This window comes from Myripristis murdjan, chromosome 7, assembly GCF_902150065.1.
Source record: "Myripristis murdjan chromosome 7, fMyrMur1.1, whole genome shotgun sequence".
NCBI classification, from domain to species: Eukaryota; Metazoa; Chordata; class Actinopteri; order Holocentriformes; family Holocentridae; genus Myripristis; species Myripristis murdjan.
The window spans coordinates 11,585,890-11,603,674 of NC_043986.1; the positions used below are offsets into that span (position 1 = coordinate 11,585,890).

Sequence of the window (17,785 nt, forward strand, 5' to 3'; positions counted from 1 at the left end):
GGTGTGATGGTTTTACAGAGAGATGTCAGGCAAAAAAAAAGGAAGAAATGGACAGTCAGAGAGGTCGTTTGGACAAATCTTCACGCCGGCCGTTCCTGGAGGGCGAGGCAACCGACTGCAGTGTTTCTGGGTTGCTGATGTGGCTGGTGCTAGGTTGGTCCATTGATCCATTTAAAGTCATTAGTTGGCTGGAAGGTCAGCCAGCCGTCTCTGACCCGGCGTTAATCACTCCCTAATTGAAGTGAAATGCCTCTGATTCAGTTTCCCGCCATGCTTAGAGTCGCCCCTCTGCCAGATATGACCAGCACTTTGACTCAGCCACACACATCTCATTAAGCATGTTAACTACCAGCTATGAGTCACCCTCGGACAAATGTGCAGTGGTAACAGTCTGTCAAATGTTAGGACACGGGCTGCTGTTGCTGCCAGACGTCGAACACAGTGGCAACAGTCGAGGGGAGCTTGAAATTTATAGATTCTCAAATGCTCATCATTGATATTCAAAGCAAGGTTTGGCATCAAATTTGTTATTGCACAAGCTGGGAGCCATTTTTTTTTTTTAAGCTAATGGATGAATGACCTTAACTAGTTTACAATCTCTCTTCAAAGGCTTGATTTCTCCTCTAAAAATAGAAATGACCCTTTACTGTCCTTTCGCTCGAATTACAATGCACCGTGCGTGAATTACATCATCCCGTGATTTGCTTATTTTATTGTAGCGTAGCGGGGTCGTCATGAAAATGTCACCAGGAAGAGACGGCACATCGCCAGTTTGAATGGGAACCACTCCTGTGCTAAATGAGATTTATGAGTTCAGTTCGTTAAATCTATCTATATCAGGGAGCACGTACGAAATCCATTAATCTCCAACACAGGGAAAAGGTACTTTGGATTAAATTTAGCTACTGTTTAATTTCCATCTGTAGTCCCTGGGCAGGTGAACAGACACACCTGTCCAGACAGCGCACACACACACACACACACACACACACAGAGGTATTTTAAATGATGCCGTCAGAGCATGTATTCCACAATCCTTCTTGAAGCAGCTTGTCTCTTAACAGCTGATCATTTTCAGCAGATAATCACAGTGGATGACTTGCATCGAGGCTGGATTTCTTGCAGAGACTTTCTAGACTCTCTAAAATGCCACAAGGTTTCTGCTGCTGTGCCATGAAGAATGGACGGTTGCAGATGTAATGTGGTAAACAGATAGTGACCACAGATACCTCTAAACACAGAGGTAATAAATACTATGACCTTTACAGTGAACATACATTGTCACTTGTGCTTTGCATCTATAGTCGGATGTCTCTGAGTGTGTGTCAGTGTGTGTGTGACCCCCAAGCACAGCCGGCGTACATATCTACCTGAGCCCATCTTGCCCCTGCTGGCTTACTGCTCCTCCCCTCCAGGCAAAATACACCATAACAATAACAGTTAGCAGTGACACACAGTATTTTATACTGTATTTGGCTCGAGTGACGGCGTTTTCTCATTGTGTGGGAATGAGCTCCTCTATGGAGACTAAGTTGAAAGGCTTTTTCTGCTGCTCATCCTCACAGGCAGGGCAGAAATAGCAGCCTAATCAGGAGGTGATGACAAACCCGACAGATTCACAGCACATAACGCCCTTCACAGCGTGTCACACTGCTGTCAAAACTGAGGGCCGCTCCTGTCCGCTTTGACTTGATCTTTCTCCCTTTTTATTTTTTTTTTTTTACTTATTTATTTTTACACTGTGCAGTCACAGCACAGGGTTCACAGTATTAGATGAGATTTTCCTATAGAGGGAAACTAATCTGTGAGACCAGCACTAGTTTGACTAGTCAACTTAAACCTGTGATGGCAGAATTTTACACTGGGAAACGACCTAGAAATTCAACAACAAATAAACGACACTAAGGCAAACAAACAATGAGATGTGAGTGTTGTGATCCCATTATAAATAGTGATACTGTTGTGTCTGGTCTGTTATGTAAATGAACCAAATATGTCTTATGATGAGTAGCCACTGGTCTCAGCGCTGCAGCCACCACCGAGGGTCTCAAATGTTTCCACTCTGTCTCTCTTAGTGGACGATCACAGAGTCCTCAGTGGGGAGGAATGGGAGCGGGTGATGCTTCTGTCCAGGAAAGGGTTAATCACTGTCAGCAATACCCTCCAGAATAAATATCTCTCCAGCCAATTAGAAACATTAAACCAATTACTCTAATGAACTGATTCTGTCCCCTTGCCCATTTGGACTTGATGCTAAAGGAGCCTTTTATCATTTTGCTCTGTGAGGGCTGTAATATTGTGATTTATTCCAGAAACACTGAGGCAGCAGCAGTGCAATGTATTAGGGTGAAAGCTCTCTGGCTCATACACAAAGTAGTCATTATTAATGAACTCCACTGGCCTCCGTTTCCTCTTCAGTCCACTATCTGTCAACAGTCATTGATAAGAGAGGATTAATAATCATGGCTGCACCCTGTTACATGTCCATGACCTCCAGTTTATCTGTTTAATCCAAACATCCAGGTTCTTAGGTTCAATTTTTCTCCCTATTAAGCAACTCACAGATCATTTATTTATTTTTGTTAGAGGAAAGAAAAAAGCTGGAGTTGTCCAACTGATTGTGAATCGGTCACGCCGCGTTTCCCCGTTCAGACTGGAGGCGTGAGTGGTTCCAAACACACAGATAAATAATTGCAATTCTTGCACCAGTCACCCCTAAAATGTGCCCGGAGCATGAAATGGAATACATCACAGGGTTGAGTGACTTTGCTGGAAACCAAATGCACTGACATGGAGCGTGCGGTCTGTGTGTGTGTGTGTGTGTGCATCGTGTACACTCTGCTCAGTCCCATGATCCCCACCTAGTGGAGCCAGCAACACGGTGCAAAACAAATTTTAGCTTGAAGACTGCAGTTGCTCATTTGGCAGCACCACTGATATCTCATTTAGTAGCAGTGACACAAATACTGTATAGCTAGCCAGTGTTTCTTTGTAATTCCTTCAAAGTAAATAGGAAATGGAAAATTCTCTCAGTAAAACACAAGTAAACCCATCTGTGAAAAAGCCTATTGTGAAATCCTTCAGACAGTTTCCCTGCATGGGCTAATTATTTTTCTTTTTTTAATTGAGAATCAAAGTCTCAAAAGAGCAACTGATGCCCACAGTATGTGTAAATTAAGCGTGGCCAGCACAAAATTGCATCTGTGCCTCACACAGGAACGGGGTGGGGGCAAAAACCTCCCTAGCCAATCTAAAGCCAGGGCTTACAGTGGGGCCTGGAATCCCTGCATAGCATCACTGTAATTTCATTTATCACGCTTCAGTGCACTCAAAATCAGACATGAGTGCTCCTATTGGGCTACCGGTGTGCAGCTTCCCAGTGTGCGAGTGTGTGCTCTGGTTGGGGGTGGAAGGGTGAAGAAAAGCAACACTGGGGGGAGAGATTCGATTTCCTCCTTTGTAGTGGGTCCTCATGTGGAACAAATTCAGCACGCAAAGGCAGGTAAACGGATGGATACACAGCAGGGGATTAAGAGAAAGCAGGAGTGACAGGTGCAACCTGCAGACACGAAAGGCTTTAGTGAAGGAGCAGGGAGGTAAATAGAGAGGGGAGACCCAGGAAAGGAAGAAACAAGCAAAGGTATTCTGTAGCTGCACACCGCACTAGAGCACTGTTATAGATTTCCTCAAATAGAGCACATCGGGGCACCATGAGGAAAATAACTCACAACAGAGAGGATAGGGTGTTTCCATTTGAACTGTTGGCTAGGAATAATCTCAAGCCCTTTATAAGAACTCTATGTCCACATTAAGGGAACACGTCAGCCTCCCAGTCTGACACTGGTGATGACAGCTGATTTACTGTCAGAAAAAAAAAAAAAAAAAAGAGGCTGACCACACGACTCAACCAGGACATACATGATCAAAAAAAAAACAAAAAAAACAAGGCTGTTCATTTCTACCCATGTGTTGAATAAGCAGGAGCAAATGAACATTGCAACACCCTCGGAACAAATTCACACTTGGGAGCCCTTACCATGACAAGGACTCTAAGTCAGTGTTCCCAATGTCAGCTTCAGTTCCTGAGTGATGACACAGTGGCTGAGAAGGGACACCGCAGGCTGTGCAACACAATCAAGGGTAAAGAAACACTTGAGCCTGGAAGCAGCACTAGGTCAGTGTCAACACGGTAAATGGTAACACTGTGGCCCTGAACTCATGTTAATGGTTTAGCTGATCAATTTAAACCCAAGGCAACATATGAGGAAAAAAAAAAAAAACCTCTAGGATGGCATTTGTATTTGCATAATGAGATGTCGTCTCTGTGGCTAAATCCTGTTGTCAAAATGCAGGGCAGCGTGGGGTGACATCACGGTGGACACTGGTCGATCCATCGTTGGGATCAATGTCAATGTAAATTTCATGGGTGATCAATTTCAGTTGTGACCACAAGTGCTGGGAATTCAGTTCGGCTGATTAGATGGACAATCTCCGTATTGTTTATCTAAGTATTTTCTATTAAATATTTCTCTCAATCATAATTCAATGATATATTGGTGTGATTACACACTTGGCAGATTTGATTTAGATGGGAAATGAATTCACTGCAAGTGATGGTTGAAACATTGTTAAAAGAGACAATGGACTCAATTATATGCATTTATTCATGTAGTTATTCCACTCTGATTCAAAGGCTCAAGGCTGGGTCAGCGATTTAATAGCCAAAAATACTCTAGAATTTATGGTTAATGTCTGTATCTCCTTCAGTTGTTCTCTTCATTTTTGTACCATCCTTCCTTAAAAATGCCACAAAACTTTTGAAAAGTGCATTTTCGTGAATATCTCCAAAACTTCTCAAGTTGATCTTTAACCCCCCATAAAAATGTTCCCCATCTTCAAGGCTTGTGAGGTCACAAATTTGCAACAAGAAACAACCAACATTTTTTCCCCAAAGGTTTTATAACCATCCTGTTCACACACACACAACCTTCTCTTTTTTCTTTTTACACAGCCAGAGAAGAACAAAAAAGATTAAACATAATAAACTCCCAAACCTTTTGTACAGAGAAATCAAACTAAATGGAGAAAATGTCTCTTATATTAGTCCATGTTTATCCTCTGAATCCGCTCTCGCGTTTGCCATTAAATTGGGAAGGGAGACACAGTTGTGTCAACATGAGGCTCTGTGTGTAGTAGGCAATGTCAATCAGTTCATTTCACTTGCTGGTTTATCTGTTTCTTTATATGGATTAGAAACCAGTAAGTCTAGGCCATTCAACAGGTAATCCAGTAATGTCTGTGATTGTGGACTGTGTGCATGTGTGGTGTGTGCGTGCATTTATGGGTTATCAGTATGAATGTGTAAAGAGTAGGCAAGTCTAAATCAAGTGTTTGTATGCATGTCTGTGTGTGTAAAGAGTCTCATTGTTTATGCCAGTCCGAATCCCTCTGAGCATTCTTGAATGGCCAACAGCAGCATATGTCTCAGCTTTTCATAGCTCTCATAGGCTGGGAGGTCCAGCTGGTTAAAGCTGAGGGGAGAAAAAGAACACATTAGAACAAACATGACATTTTCCAAACTTTCCATTCATGACTGCTGTGTGTAATTCAATCCTATCTAGTGGTCCATCTACATCTTTACCAGGTATGAGCAGACGGCAGTCGGTCAGTGGAGCGATCATCACGGTGGATCTGGAACTTCTGGATGCCGTTCATGCCCTCCAGAGCAGCAAAACCCTGCAGAGGCACCTTGGATGTGCCTGTAACAAACTGTAGGAACTTGGCTCGGTCTGCCTGGTCAAAAGAACGTAAGGCCCTCCAGAACCACTGGATCTGTAAGTGAAAATGAACAAAAAAGGGGGGCAAATGAACAATAATTAAAACTTTGACAGGTAAATTAAAAAAAAAAAAAAAAAAAAGAGCCTTGCTTCCATGTTTTCCACTGGGTGAACATAACAAATGAATACTAAAATGACACTTGACGTTTTCCTATTTTCTCACAACATACCCATGTCAAAGCCACTACATGAGCCACTCCATGAATCAGTACCTTCCATAATAAATGTTTTACACTGAAGAGTGTTCACACATGCATACCTGAATAGAGCTGGACTGGTATTTGTGATATTCTGTGTTGGCCTTTAGGTCATCGATGTCAATCGTGGGCAGGCCAGAAATGAGCAGCTCCAGCTCCTGCTCAGTGAAGATGGAGATCAGCCTCTTTGGGATGATCTCGTAGAAGCCCTCCAGGAAGGCTGCCAGCTGCTTCCGGATCGCACCTACAAATTAGCACAAGTATATGCTCAAAGACCATTCAGTAATCCTAATATTCTTTCGTAACATTATGTATCTGAATACTTAATTCAAATTTACTAAATAACTTAATTTGATATCCAAGAAAATGGCAAATTCTATTTCTTTGAAACGGACCTTTGGCTTTTATATACCTGTGTTTTGCATGGTTTTGAGATTAGGTAAGTAAACAATCGATAACTATCCAGAGCTATCAGCATGTTATGCAGGAGTGTAACTTGTCTGTAACGTCTGTTTTGAAACTTGCATTCTAAGGTTTTTTTTTATTTTTCCTGCGACTGACTAGCATATTTGGTTGCATATTCAGCCATTTTCTAAAAGGGAAACATCTTTCAGCTTCTGTGTTGCATGTCAGTCAGTTTGACTTTTCAAACAACGTTATCTCAAAGGGCTTCTTTGTACTTTCCAACACTGACCATAACTAGACTTAACTTTCATGCATACAGCCTGAAATAATAATGATTAGACATGTTGCTTGAATCTACATCAATTAATCAATTTTGTGGATTACGCTGAGTAACTACTGCTTCTCCATTATTTATAGAAACTATAGTGGACAATTAAGTTTGGCTGAAAAACTAATAACTAATAATGGCACCTGTCATCTTCATCTGGCAGACCAGGTGCACATATTCCTTCTTGTTTTCCTCTGTGACCAGGATATTGGCTCCATTGGGCTTGAGGTCCCTCACTTCACACACCCCAAACTCCTGGACCTATACACATAAACACACACACACAAGAAAGAGGGGTGTTTCAGTGCTGCTTGTCCTATGGTGACAACTTCCGCTCACCATTACACTGCGGGTCACAGTTGGCCTCCATTAACAGCAATTTAAGTCCATCAGACTAAGTGTTGCAAAAGAGTCATTTATAGTATAATTGGTACTTTGCTAACTAGATGAAAGGATGAGAACATAAAACATGTGAGATTCAAGCCCTCAAGGTCCAACACCAATTTCAGCAGTTTAGGAGAGGACACAGCTTGAGAATCAATTTTCCACTTGAAGCTAATTGGGGAAACTGGAGAACGAAGACCAACCTCGGTGCTGAATGTGAGCTCATAGCCCAGTGTGGACACATCATTCTCCAACAAGTACACCAAGCCCTGGAAGAACGGGTAGTCTTCACTCTCCATGTCGGTGTACCTGGGAATGCAGTCAAATGAAAATATAAATTATACATATATTAAAAACAAAGATTTGCCTGGTTTATGTTTTGTGATGTAATGCCCCTTTACAGTAGCAATAATATGTATATACACATAAGATGTGATTTACTGCATTCTGTATTCATGTAAGTGTATACAGATAAATACAGTAGAAAAAAACTAAAAAGCTAAAAAGCTCTCTGTTTATCACAGGACTTGATATTACATTAAATAAGGAGCAGCTGGTGGGAATTTTTAGCACATTTGGAACACATCTTTTACTAATTAGGCTGCTTAGCTCTAACTGCCAGTGGCTCCAATACCTGACACTCTTGCCCAGGATGTGCTTGTAGAAGCTGCGGGTAAAGTAGCACTCCAACAGCCGGTTGTCATAGACTGCCTTGGCTACCACACGGCCCACAAACTTGAAGTAGCTGAGATGGTTGGGGTTGCAGTGAGATGAGGGGTTGATGGTATAGGTGACGCGGTCGCCCGGTGAGGTGCGGAACAGGGCGTACATGGGGTTGAACATCTCCCGAGAGATGATCATGTACCATTCCCTCAGCAGCCCTCCTGCATCCTGGCCTTCCTCCCCTTCGAACACAATGTACCTGTAAAAGAGAGGGGAGAGAAATATGAGTCAGGGCCTCCGAAGGAGTGGGAATCTAAACTAACTTTAGGGCAATGGAGCCTCACAGCCTATTCTTCATGTCCTCTGGGCTCTTGCGGTGAAGCTCCCTGTAGGAGTCCTCAAACACATGGTCTCTCCTGACATGTACAGCCATGTCCTCCTTCCTCAGGCCTTCGTCCAGCCGCTCCAGCTCTTGGCGGAAGTACCTGTTGAGAAGAGTGAGTGAAAGGAGCTGAGGGTCAGTGACTGAATAAGCCAATATTAGCAGATAAGACAAAATCATAAGAGAATCTCCCCTACTTCCTCTTGACATCAAAGTCCAAGATGCGGATGTAGTCCACCAGCACTGCAAAGGGCCCATCAGCCAGGTGGGTAGTGGACTGGCGCAGAATCTGGTTAAGCACTGTGCGGTGAGTTTCTGAATGAGAGAGAGGATGGAGGAACGTTACATTCTGTGCTACATCTTCAAACAAAGCCATGTCATTCAGATCTGCCGAACTCACCAGCAAAGCGGAGGAACTTCTGGGTGTCGGGGGGCAGGTTTGAGGAGATGTGCATGGAGGAAGGTTCCCTGGAAAAGAATGGGTCCAGAGAGGAGGGTGTGGCAGGTGTGAGGGGTGCTGGGGACAGTGGCGGAGGCTCATCTTTAATGTGGGACAGCTGACTCTCTCGGGTGTCTCTCACCGGGGGTTTGCTCTCCCGCTCTGTGGCGTGGACTAGGAAGAAGGCCTCCACAGCCGGTTGGAGAACTTGGGAGACAAAAACAGTATGACTGCCTTGACACTGACAAAACAGTAACAAGTTAAATGTCAACTTAAATCCCATAGCACATTGATTTCAATGCTTAAATAGTTAGCAGATTTTTTTCAAAAGGCACTGCTAAAGAGGGATTCCACCTACCCAGTACAGCGTGCTGGTCATGGGACTCCTCAAGCTCTTTTAGGCACTCCCCGAGCATGTCCCACAGCTCATCCAGTAGCAGCTGCTCACTGAGCAGAGGGAGGTCTGGAAGCCTCTCCTCACTCTCCAGTTGGCTGTTTCCTTCCTCATCTTGAAGAACATTACAATACAGACTTGCATCACTTACTGCTACCAATTATCCCATTCTATGGCTTTTAATCTACACATACTTGTATGTAGTATGTATACTTGTAGTCAGCTGTCAGTGTCTTCGCTGCACTATGTGAGGCAAAAGGGTTTTGTCTTGCACCTTGTGTGTTAATCCTATATTGTATAATAATTAATGTTAATTAATTATTGTAGCTGTAGACATTAAACTGTTTTACCTCTGACAGAAAACCGTGTGTTTTCTGTGGAAATGGAAGTAGAGGGGAGATCTGCCCATACGGTAACCATCTAGATTCTGTTCTATTGTATTCTGTGGACTGTTCAGAAACAGCAGTGATGGCCTAGTCTTTCTAGCATAAATAGCGGCTGGGCAGATTTTGAAATTTCATCATTTTGTGGCAGAAAAATCATGGAAAATGAAACTCCACAAGGAGAGCAGGAAAGGGGCTGGAAAATTGGAAGGGCTGGCAAGCATCTGATCCATATTTTACCATCTACAATATAATTTCAGTATTTTTCTTGTGAAATTCACTCATGGCACACAGAGTAAACAGACTAGATGTTGAAACTGGTGCTTCCAATTGTGAGCTGTGCTGTGTCTGGTCTGCCCTCGCACAGTTTGTGGGAACTTCAAAGTAAAGGCGTAATCTTGAAAAAGATATGGATTGATGTTTTTGCTTTTGCATTAATGATACTGATCATTTAATGGATACATTGATCCAGACTGATGGATAGTTACATCCCCAATAGTTAACAGAGCAAAAACAAAACAACAACAACAACAAAAAATAAAAATAGATTGAATAGGGTTGCCATTTGCAGCTCACATAAATAATGAATCTAAGTGTGGCATGTAGTGCAAGCGGATGTACCCAGAGGTGCAGGGTCCGGCTCCAGAGGGGATGGCTGGTCCACATCCATTGGAGAGTCATCTCTCTGGGCTGCCTGGGCTTCTGACACTGACTGCACCTCAGACTAGAGGACATAAACCAGGGAGGACAGGAGGGTCAGAGAGGATGAACAGGGGATCGATACAAGAAAAAAAAAAACATAAGAAATTAAGATTAATTAGATGGCAACTTATTGAACCTAACCATCTTGACTGACACTGCCATGCATAACGACATTCACATGAACCGGAGGAGAGAGGAGAAACAGGGACCGAGTAGGGAGGTAGGGCCAAAAAGCATCAAGCCATGTCAGCCAGCAAACAGTAATCGTCATTACTTTAACAGATCAGTTTGGAGCAGGCAGCACATTCACACCGTAGACCATTTCAACAGTGGCTGAACATGTCACTACACAAGACATTAATACAGAATGCAGTGAATCACTGGTCCATCTTTCTGTTGGGGTTGTCAGTGTTTATTATGTCAGCAGTGTGGATGTTGTCAACACGTTGACACGTGAAACAGCAAGCTTTAGGCTGCTTGCAATCTGCATTATGTCTATAGCAGTACAGATGTAATACAGTAGCTTAGGAGATTATTTACTGCCAATGTTTTTCACCTTAAAATAAGACTGACATGCATTACAAGTTGTGGGTAGGCTTGTTATTTTCCAGTGTGTGCCAATATAGACATAATGCATACTAGTAGCTAAAGGCCATTTCACAGCATATGCTCGAATGACCATCACAGTAGCCTGTGAAGTATGATAATTATGGTCAACTGATAAGAGAGTCATTGTATAGGTCTAGTTTTCCAATGTCTTCAAAACGTGTGCGTTGTGTAAGTAGCAGTTTGCCTGCTGTCAGTGCAGCCCATGCTAACCGTGGCAGCGTCAGCCGTGCCGGCAGGGGGAGCAGCGCCAGCGGGGGCATGGGGCACCGCCACGGAGGATCCGGCAGTGGCAGCGGCAGAGGCAGAGGAGGTGGTAGGTGGGGGGGCCTGTTGGAGCCGGCGTGCTCGCTGGCCCTCTCTCACCATCTGGATGATGGCGTCAGCCTCGGCCTCTAGCTGACGCACTGCAGCCTGGATGCTGCTAGCTGAGCCCAGACTCGTGGAGCCTGGCCATGGATAGAGGGAGCAATGGGGAGGTGAATTATATATAAATTAATACACATAGTTTGGAAATCTATTTAATTTTTATTTTATCGTTTGTGCCAGCATACTGTGTCAGTACTGTCCTACCTAACCGTCCTGTCTGTTTGGCTTTCTTGTTGGCACGACGTGTGTCCTCACGGAGCTGGATAATGACCTGAAGAACTCTTAAGAAAAACTTTTGTGTTGATGTCTTGGAGGTTAGGGAGCTCATGCAGGGCAGCTGCAACTCACGTCCCCCGAGTGTGCGCTTCTGGGCAGCCACAATCACCACACTCTCCGCCCCATCAAACCTGCACCCCGATAAGCACAGGAAGAAACAACACAAGACAAATGTAGTTAAAAAAAAAGAGAAAATGAAAAATATATGTATACACACACCCTACCAGCTGTGCAAGCCATCCATCAAGTCTATGTGCAAGTCTGTGGCCAAACTAACCACCTAAGACCAACCTGCTGGTCATCTTGCCCTTGAGCCTGGCTGAGAGGGAGGAATCCTCAGGAGGGGCATCTGGGGACTGGGCATCAGCCCGTGCCCGTCTCTGCTGCTCCAAGTTGTACTCTCTAAGCTCAGCCAATAATGTGCCTGTGAAAAGGAGGATAGGTTCATATGTGTGAGGTAGAAAAGTGAATATTTGCATCAGCATGAGAACTGGCATCTTTGTAGATGCACAGCACTGACCGATCTGTTTGCAGAGAGTATATCCAAGGTGTCTAGCTCCACTGAGCAGCAGTCTGAGCACAGTGTCTCTGGTCGCGCTGTCTCCTCTGGACAGCTGCAGCAGGATATTGGCTGCATCTTCCAGACCCTCCTCTGAACATGAGTGAGAGGTCAACACCTTCAAAAGAGAAAGAGAGAGTTGTGAGCACGTCTTGAGGAATTACTGATTCAATCTTGAAAGACTACTATCACTAGAACAAGTTCGTCTGCTGTTAAGGGAGAAAAAGACTGCAGATCAAAACACAGAGGTTATTCATAGACAATTCAATTTGATTTCACACAACCTTTTAAAAAAAAAAATCACTTACACCATTAAAGACCTCACGTCTTTATATTGCTTTACTTTTACTTTACTTTGCTTTACTTTTATAAAATGATAAAATAAAATGACATGGTGGCTTGCTATTCAAGAATCATGTTGCTGTCCCCACAGCATAATTTTAAGTTTAGGCCAAATTGTTAAGAAGGGTATGTGCATGGCCTGATGGACTGGGGAAGTAACGTTTGCAACCGAGTTCTTGAGCACAGTTTATCTCCAATCTCCAACTAAAAACTGACTGCTGATTGTAACCACTTCAGGGCCAACTAAGACAGTTAATTAAATATGGTATCTGCACATTCACACACAAATGTTGACATTAATGACAGTTGGTGTTGTATTCATAACTATATAGCCTGCACTAAAAAGCAATTTGCATCCCAAAAACTGTTGTATTGGGGAGTTGCTCATTAATCACCCTATGAAAAACAACTATTTCCACATACCTCAACAGAGAGTTGTAACTGCTTCTCAGTAAGTCCAGTGGAAGCCATCTTGTTGTCACTCTCAACACTGCTAGCAGTGCCTCTTTGCTTCCCTGTTTTGGTAACACATCCCAAACACATTGCATTGCCATTAATGAAACCATTGTTACATTGGGTAGGTCAAATTAACAGATGATGCCACTTCATCATCTGTGGAAAAGAACAGAACCCTGTACCTGTGGAGGTGGTTCCAGTGGATGTGGGAACAGAGGCGGCTGTAGAAGATGATGTCTGGGAGCCTGCCAGGCCAGTCCCTGAGGATGAGCCCTGGGATGTAGCTCCTGCTGAGACCCCAGAGCCTGCCGTTGTGGCCTGGGCAGAGCCTGCCAATGCTGAACCCTGGGTCGTGACTGAGGCTGCAGCCCCTGAGCTGGTAGCCGTACTGGGGTTGGCAGCCTGTTGAGTAGGGTGTCCAGCTGGCACCTCAGTGGCCTTGTTGTCAGGCAGGGCAATGGATATAAGAGAGAGCAAACGCAGAAGCTTCTCAGTGAGCAGGGAGCTACGTCGGATTACGGGATGGGACAGCATGTTCATCAGCTGGCCAAGAGGGGAGGCCTCCAAGCTAAACTGGGCACCTTCAGCCTCTGCACTGCCCCCAAGAGGCACAGTTTTCATGGAGGCTTTGCCCTTGCGGCTCACATTCATGTTGTCCAACTTGACCAGCAGGTCCCAAAAGTCGGTAGAAATTCCCAGGGACTGGGGAGTAGAGGCACACGAGCCTAGGGAGTTTTGTGTGTTGGGGGGATTGGAGCTGGGGTTGTTCATGGACTGGGACCCTGACCTGGAGCCCCCACCTCCACCTCCTCCACCGGTGGAGCCTGAACACAGACGAGAGTCCAGATCGGAGGAGGACGATGACAGATCCTTACAACGCTGCTGGGTGAAGTGGCTGGGGAATACCTGTAGGGATAAACAAGCAAACAGATATTACTCCAATCACTGAGATCCTGGTTTGAGGATTTACATGTTTCATCATAGAAATCTACGTAAAGACTGGAAGACTCACCTTGGCTAGCTGAATCAGTGTGTCCAGTACATGGCGACAGACCACTGGAGCAGCCTGTGGGTGGATGTGAACAGTGGAACCTCCACCTCCAGCACATGTGACTCCTGCTGCAGTCCCTGACACTCCTCCACCTAGTGCCCCGGGTCCTGTTGACCCCCCAGTTGAGTGTCGGTCCGCATGCTTCCTGCCCGACGCTCGCTGGATCTGGAAAATGTTCGTCCGGCAGCCCAGGGCTGCGTCCATAGAAACAGAGAGCCAGGACAGCTGGCTGGAGCTGCGAGATTCCACTCTGTTCAGTAGCTCTAGAGAAGAGGATGAGGATGAAGAGGAGAGGGAGGAAGAGGCTGCTGAGCCTTTTCCTCCACAGCCCCCTTGGGTACTCCTCTTGCCACGCGAATCTTCAAGGCGTGACGTCTCCACACACACCTCACTCTCACTGCTGCGTTGGAGGATGGACAGCAGGCTGCGGATGACCCAGCCTCGAGTCTGTGAGTGGTAACACAGGTTCCTGAGGACGCGGTGCAAACGGCTGGTGTTGAGCTTAGGTTCATCCACAAACAGTAACACGAGTAGGCAGGACAAGGCTTCATGGTCCAGCAGCAGTCGACCACGCAGACGCAGCAATGAGTCCACACTGGAACTGGATGGTCTGCGAACACCAACAAACAACAAATAATGAAATATTGGGATGTGCACTTCTGTCTGACATTTCCAACTAATAGCTATCACGTGTAATTAAGAAACAGAAACAAACAAACAAAAAAAACACCCTCATCTCACCTGCTGTGGTTGGTTCCTCCCCCCATCTGAAATGTGCCTCCTCTCTGCACGGCCAGTCGCGTATACTGGACACCGCGGTTGCTCCCTAACCGACTGGTGAAGGCCGGTGAGCGCAGTATAGCTGACAGGGCCGAAGATGAGCTATGACCAAACAGCCTCTCATGCATCAGCTGCCTCTGGCGGGCCTCCTGCTCTCTGCGCAGCGCGGCTGCTTCTGCAGCTATGTCTGGGGGCATGACAGCCAGCACGCTGTCCTCCATGTCCTCAAGGACACTACGTCGGAGCTCTGAGGGCAGGGTCTGGATGAAGGTGACTGGGTCCAGGGGGGTGTCTCCCTGAGGAGGCTGCTGGGCTAGCTCCCTGCGCTGCTGCTCTGCCCGTTGCTGTGCCAGCACCTTTGAAACCAATTCAATTCTTAGTGCAAAGTAACAGCTTATAATTGACCCTTTTAACTAATTTAATTGGAAACCAATACTTGCTTAAAAGCCACCCACACGGGGAAAAACATCCTGTATACTATAATTGTTGATTGTGTAAATTAAGTTCTCTCACCTCTTCCTGGATGGCAGGTGGGAGGGCTGCCAGGAACTCAGGGCTAACCTCTGTAACCCCTGGTCCTCCAAGCACAGGTGCAGTAGTGGAGGGTAGGGTGGAGGCGGCAGGGGGGCGGGAGGGGGGCCTGATGCCCAGCTGATTCTGCAGCACTTCTCGACGAATGTCCTCAGGAAGAGCTGCCAGGAAGGAAGGATCCACACCCTCTGGCAGACTGATACCTGCGGTGACAGACAAAATTAAAAAATGACAGGACATAAAACTTACTGGGGGGAAAAAAAATCAAGTAGAGAAAAACCAAAGTAATGAAAGTCATTTTACCAGCCAGAGGGTCCTCCTCCTCATTACTTGTGGATGGGAGCGGCTCTTCCTGGATGGCCTGAGACTGGCTGTCAGCGCTGTCACTCCTTGGCATCGTCTCCCCGGGGGATGAGACAGAAGTGGAGCTAAAATGGAAAGGAAGAAGCAGTTTATTAATCACAGGCTTCAAACAGCTTTTAAAGAGTAAAATTAAAGCACTTTAAGAGTTACCTAAAATCAAAATTCAGATATTCAAAGCCTTTACCATCAGATCTAAATTGTTACTATTTAACTGCAATTGCAAAAAATTAGGTTTACAGAATTCATTTACATCCACAACAATGAATGTATATTATAAGTTTTGTTTTAAATTAATTCTTGTTTGTTTTTTTTAAATCACTATTATAACATGGGAGAATTTATGAGGGACAAGAAGATTTAAGAAGTTCAGAACACGTTTTACAATACAAACACTGTCAGTGGTGGTCAAATTTGTCAACACAAGCATGAAAGGGGCATTGGTGCATGCTTGACTCATCTGACTCAGTCACATGGACACCTCCGTCTCAATATTAGCCAGCCAGGTGTAAAAATACAGCCTGGGAAGTTGCTATTAAAGCACTGACAAAATCCACCTGTTCTCTGCTGATCAGTGTTGAGGTGATGGGCAGGTAGCTAGCTACCTTCAGTACACATGAATGCATGTCACATGGTCAGAGGAAGGTCAGATGGTTGCCCTCATGACACAGAGAAAAATGGAATGGAACAAAAAAAGCCCCTTTTTCATTCTGGCGCCAGGTCAGCTCCACGTCTTGGGCATGATGCCAGGAGAAAAAAAACATGATGATGGAACTGTTGCATTTCAATTAATGTATTGTAAATGTTCAAATATTTTTGGTTTACATGAGTGATTGAGCAAATTCCATGTCAGACTAAATTTTTTTCTTTTTTTACCATTATTTTTTGGGGCATTTCTGCTTTACTGGACAGTCACAATGGAGAGAAACAGCAAAGACCGGGCAGAGAGGGGACATCACACAGCAAAGGGTCTGGGCTGGGTTGCGTATCAGCCTCATATTTATGTGAATATTGTCAAAAAAAAAAAAGACAACAGACCCCCAGCCCCTGATACGTTACCACCCAACACAAAAATGTATGGCACAGATACTCACCCTGTATCTGCATCTGTCTGCCTGTCCGTCAACCCACTGTCCCCACTGCCAGACAGTTCCTGAGACAGGTGGGCTGTCTGAACAGGGTTGGGGGCAGCTTCTTCCTGTGTGGCAGAGGCTGGGCTGCTGGTATCCATGGGTGAACCCTCCAACTGTGACACACCTACTGCCGCAGGCTCTGAGGTCTCCACAATGTCAGGACTTAGGGAGGCTGAAGAACACAATGGAGAACAGGGGTCGGGGGATAAAGTTGATCAAAAAACACCATCTCAATTGTGTGGATGTCACAAAATATGGGTGACAATGTGGGTTATTATGTACACTGTTCAGAAAATTTTATGACAGATGTTGGCTACCAGCATGGTCAACAACATCATTGTCAAAACAGATGTGTGCCCTTACTGCTGGCCAGTCTGTATAAGGAGAGTTTTCAAAGTTAGTCTACCTTCCCTGACTTCATCCAACGCTCCTCCTCCTCCACCACCAACACCTCCTCCTCCTCCTCCTCTCTCACCGATTGTAGGCGCCGGGGACATTTCCATCTGGGATGCCTCCACTTCACTGTTGGGCCTATCTGCTGCAGACAAGGGTGGAAGACCTGCCCCTGCCAGAGCGGCCAGTGAGTTGGCATGTGACTCAGCCAGCAGCAGATCAGCAATTGGCTGGTGGACCTGCTGGCTGATGGCGGTCTCCAGGGAAACTAGGGCTTGCTCGTGTGGAGCAGGGGTGGTAGGAGTGACCTCTCCTGATGGGGGAGCAGTGAGAAAGCCCTCCGAGACTCTGGGTGGGTCCAGACATGACACAGTGCTACCCTGGGCCTGCTCACCCTCTGCAACAGCCACATGGAGAGAATAAGTAATGTGGGAAGGCAGTGACAAAAGCTATATACAATGATATTTAATTTTTGATTATTAACAATTTCAAAGCTTTCTGGTCCTAAACGTTTATTTATTTATTTGTTAAATAAATAAATTCACACTGTGTGGAAACCATATGATACACATTTGAATATTCAGGTTATGATATCATCCCTATATCATCACTTGCTATTACCATGTATCTTTAATAATGTCTCTGTCAGAGCACCAGACTAACTTTTTTCACTGCCATGCTGAAAGCATCACAGGAAAAAAAACCCAAAACAAAACAAAACAAAAAACAGTGACTGTAAACCCAAGTGAATGTAAACCATGCAAAAATCAAAATGATGATATTGTAGCCATTAAGCTTTAGGAAACTCTGACAAA

At 45.0% G+C, this 17,785-nt stretch overlaps 1 protein-coding gene across 9 annotated transcripts in view; it reads right to left on the reverse strand.

Annotated features, from left to right (window-relative positions):
* Nucleotides 1-4,646: 4,646 nt before the first annotated feature.
* huwe1 (HECT, UBA and WWE domain containing E3 ubiquitin protein ligase 1) overlaps nt 4,647-17,785 on the reverse strand; it is a 43,694-nt gene continuing 30,555 nt past the window's right edge. For 8 of the 9 annotated variants that reach the window (XM_030056341.1, XM_030056338.1, XM_030056339.1 and 5 more), the window contains 23 exons: nt 16,984-17,367; nt 16,539-16,749; nt 15,388-15,512; nt 15,067-15,287; nt 14,515-14,909; nt 13,735-14,383; nt 12,905-13,628; nt 12,690-12,781; nt 11,886-12,042; nt 11,657-11,789; nt 11,294-11,496; nt 10,934-11,169; nt 10,034-10,136; nt 8,994-9,143; nt 8,597-8,842; nt 8,394-8,511; nt 8,159-8,299; nt 7,786-8,073; nt 7,355-7,460; nt 6,911-7,028; nt 6,097-6,278; nt 5,642-5,832; nt 4,647-5,531 (listed from right to left, as the gene is read on the reverse strand). In XM_030056341.1, the coding sequence (XP_029912201.1) occupies nt 5,429-5,531; nt 5,642-5,832; nt 6,097-6,278; nt 6,911-7,028; nt 7,355-7,460; nt 7,786-8,073; nt 8,159-8,299; nt 8,394-8,511; nt 8,597-8,842; nt 8,994-9,143; nt 10,034-10,136; nt 10,934-11,169; nt 11,294-11,496; nt 11,657-11,789; nt 11,886-12,042; nt 12,690-12,781; nt 12,905-13,628; nt 13,735-14,383; nt 14,515-14,909; nt 15,067-15,287; nt 15,388-15,512; nt 16,539-16,749; nt 16,984-17,367 (5,276 nt within the window). In that variant the 3' untranslated portion in view covers nt 4,647-5,428. The remainder of the gene's footprint in view (nt 5,532-5,641; nt 5,833-6,096; nt 6,279-6,910; nt 7,029-7,354; nt 7,461-7,785; nt 8,074-8,158; nt 8,300-8,393; nt 8,512-8,596; nt 8,843-8,993; nt 9,144-10,033; nt 10,137-10,933; nt 11,170-11,293; nt 11,497-11,656; nt 11,790-11,885; nt 12,043-12,689; nt 12,782-12,904; nt 13,629-13,734; nt 14,384-14,514; nt 14,910-15,066; nt 15,288-15,387; nt 15,513-16,538; nt 16,750-16,983; nt 17,368-17,785) is intronic. The other variant, XM_030056343.1, reaches the window with a different exon arrangement.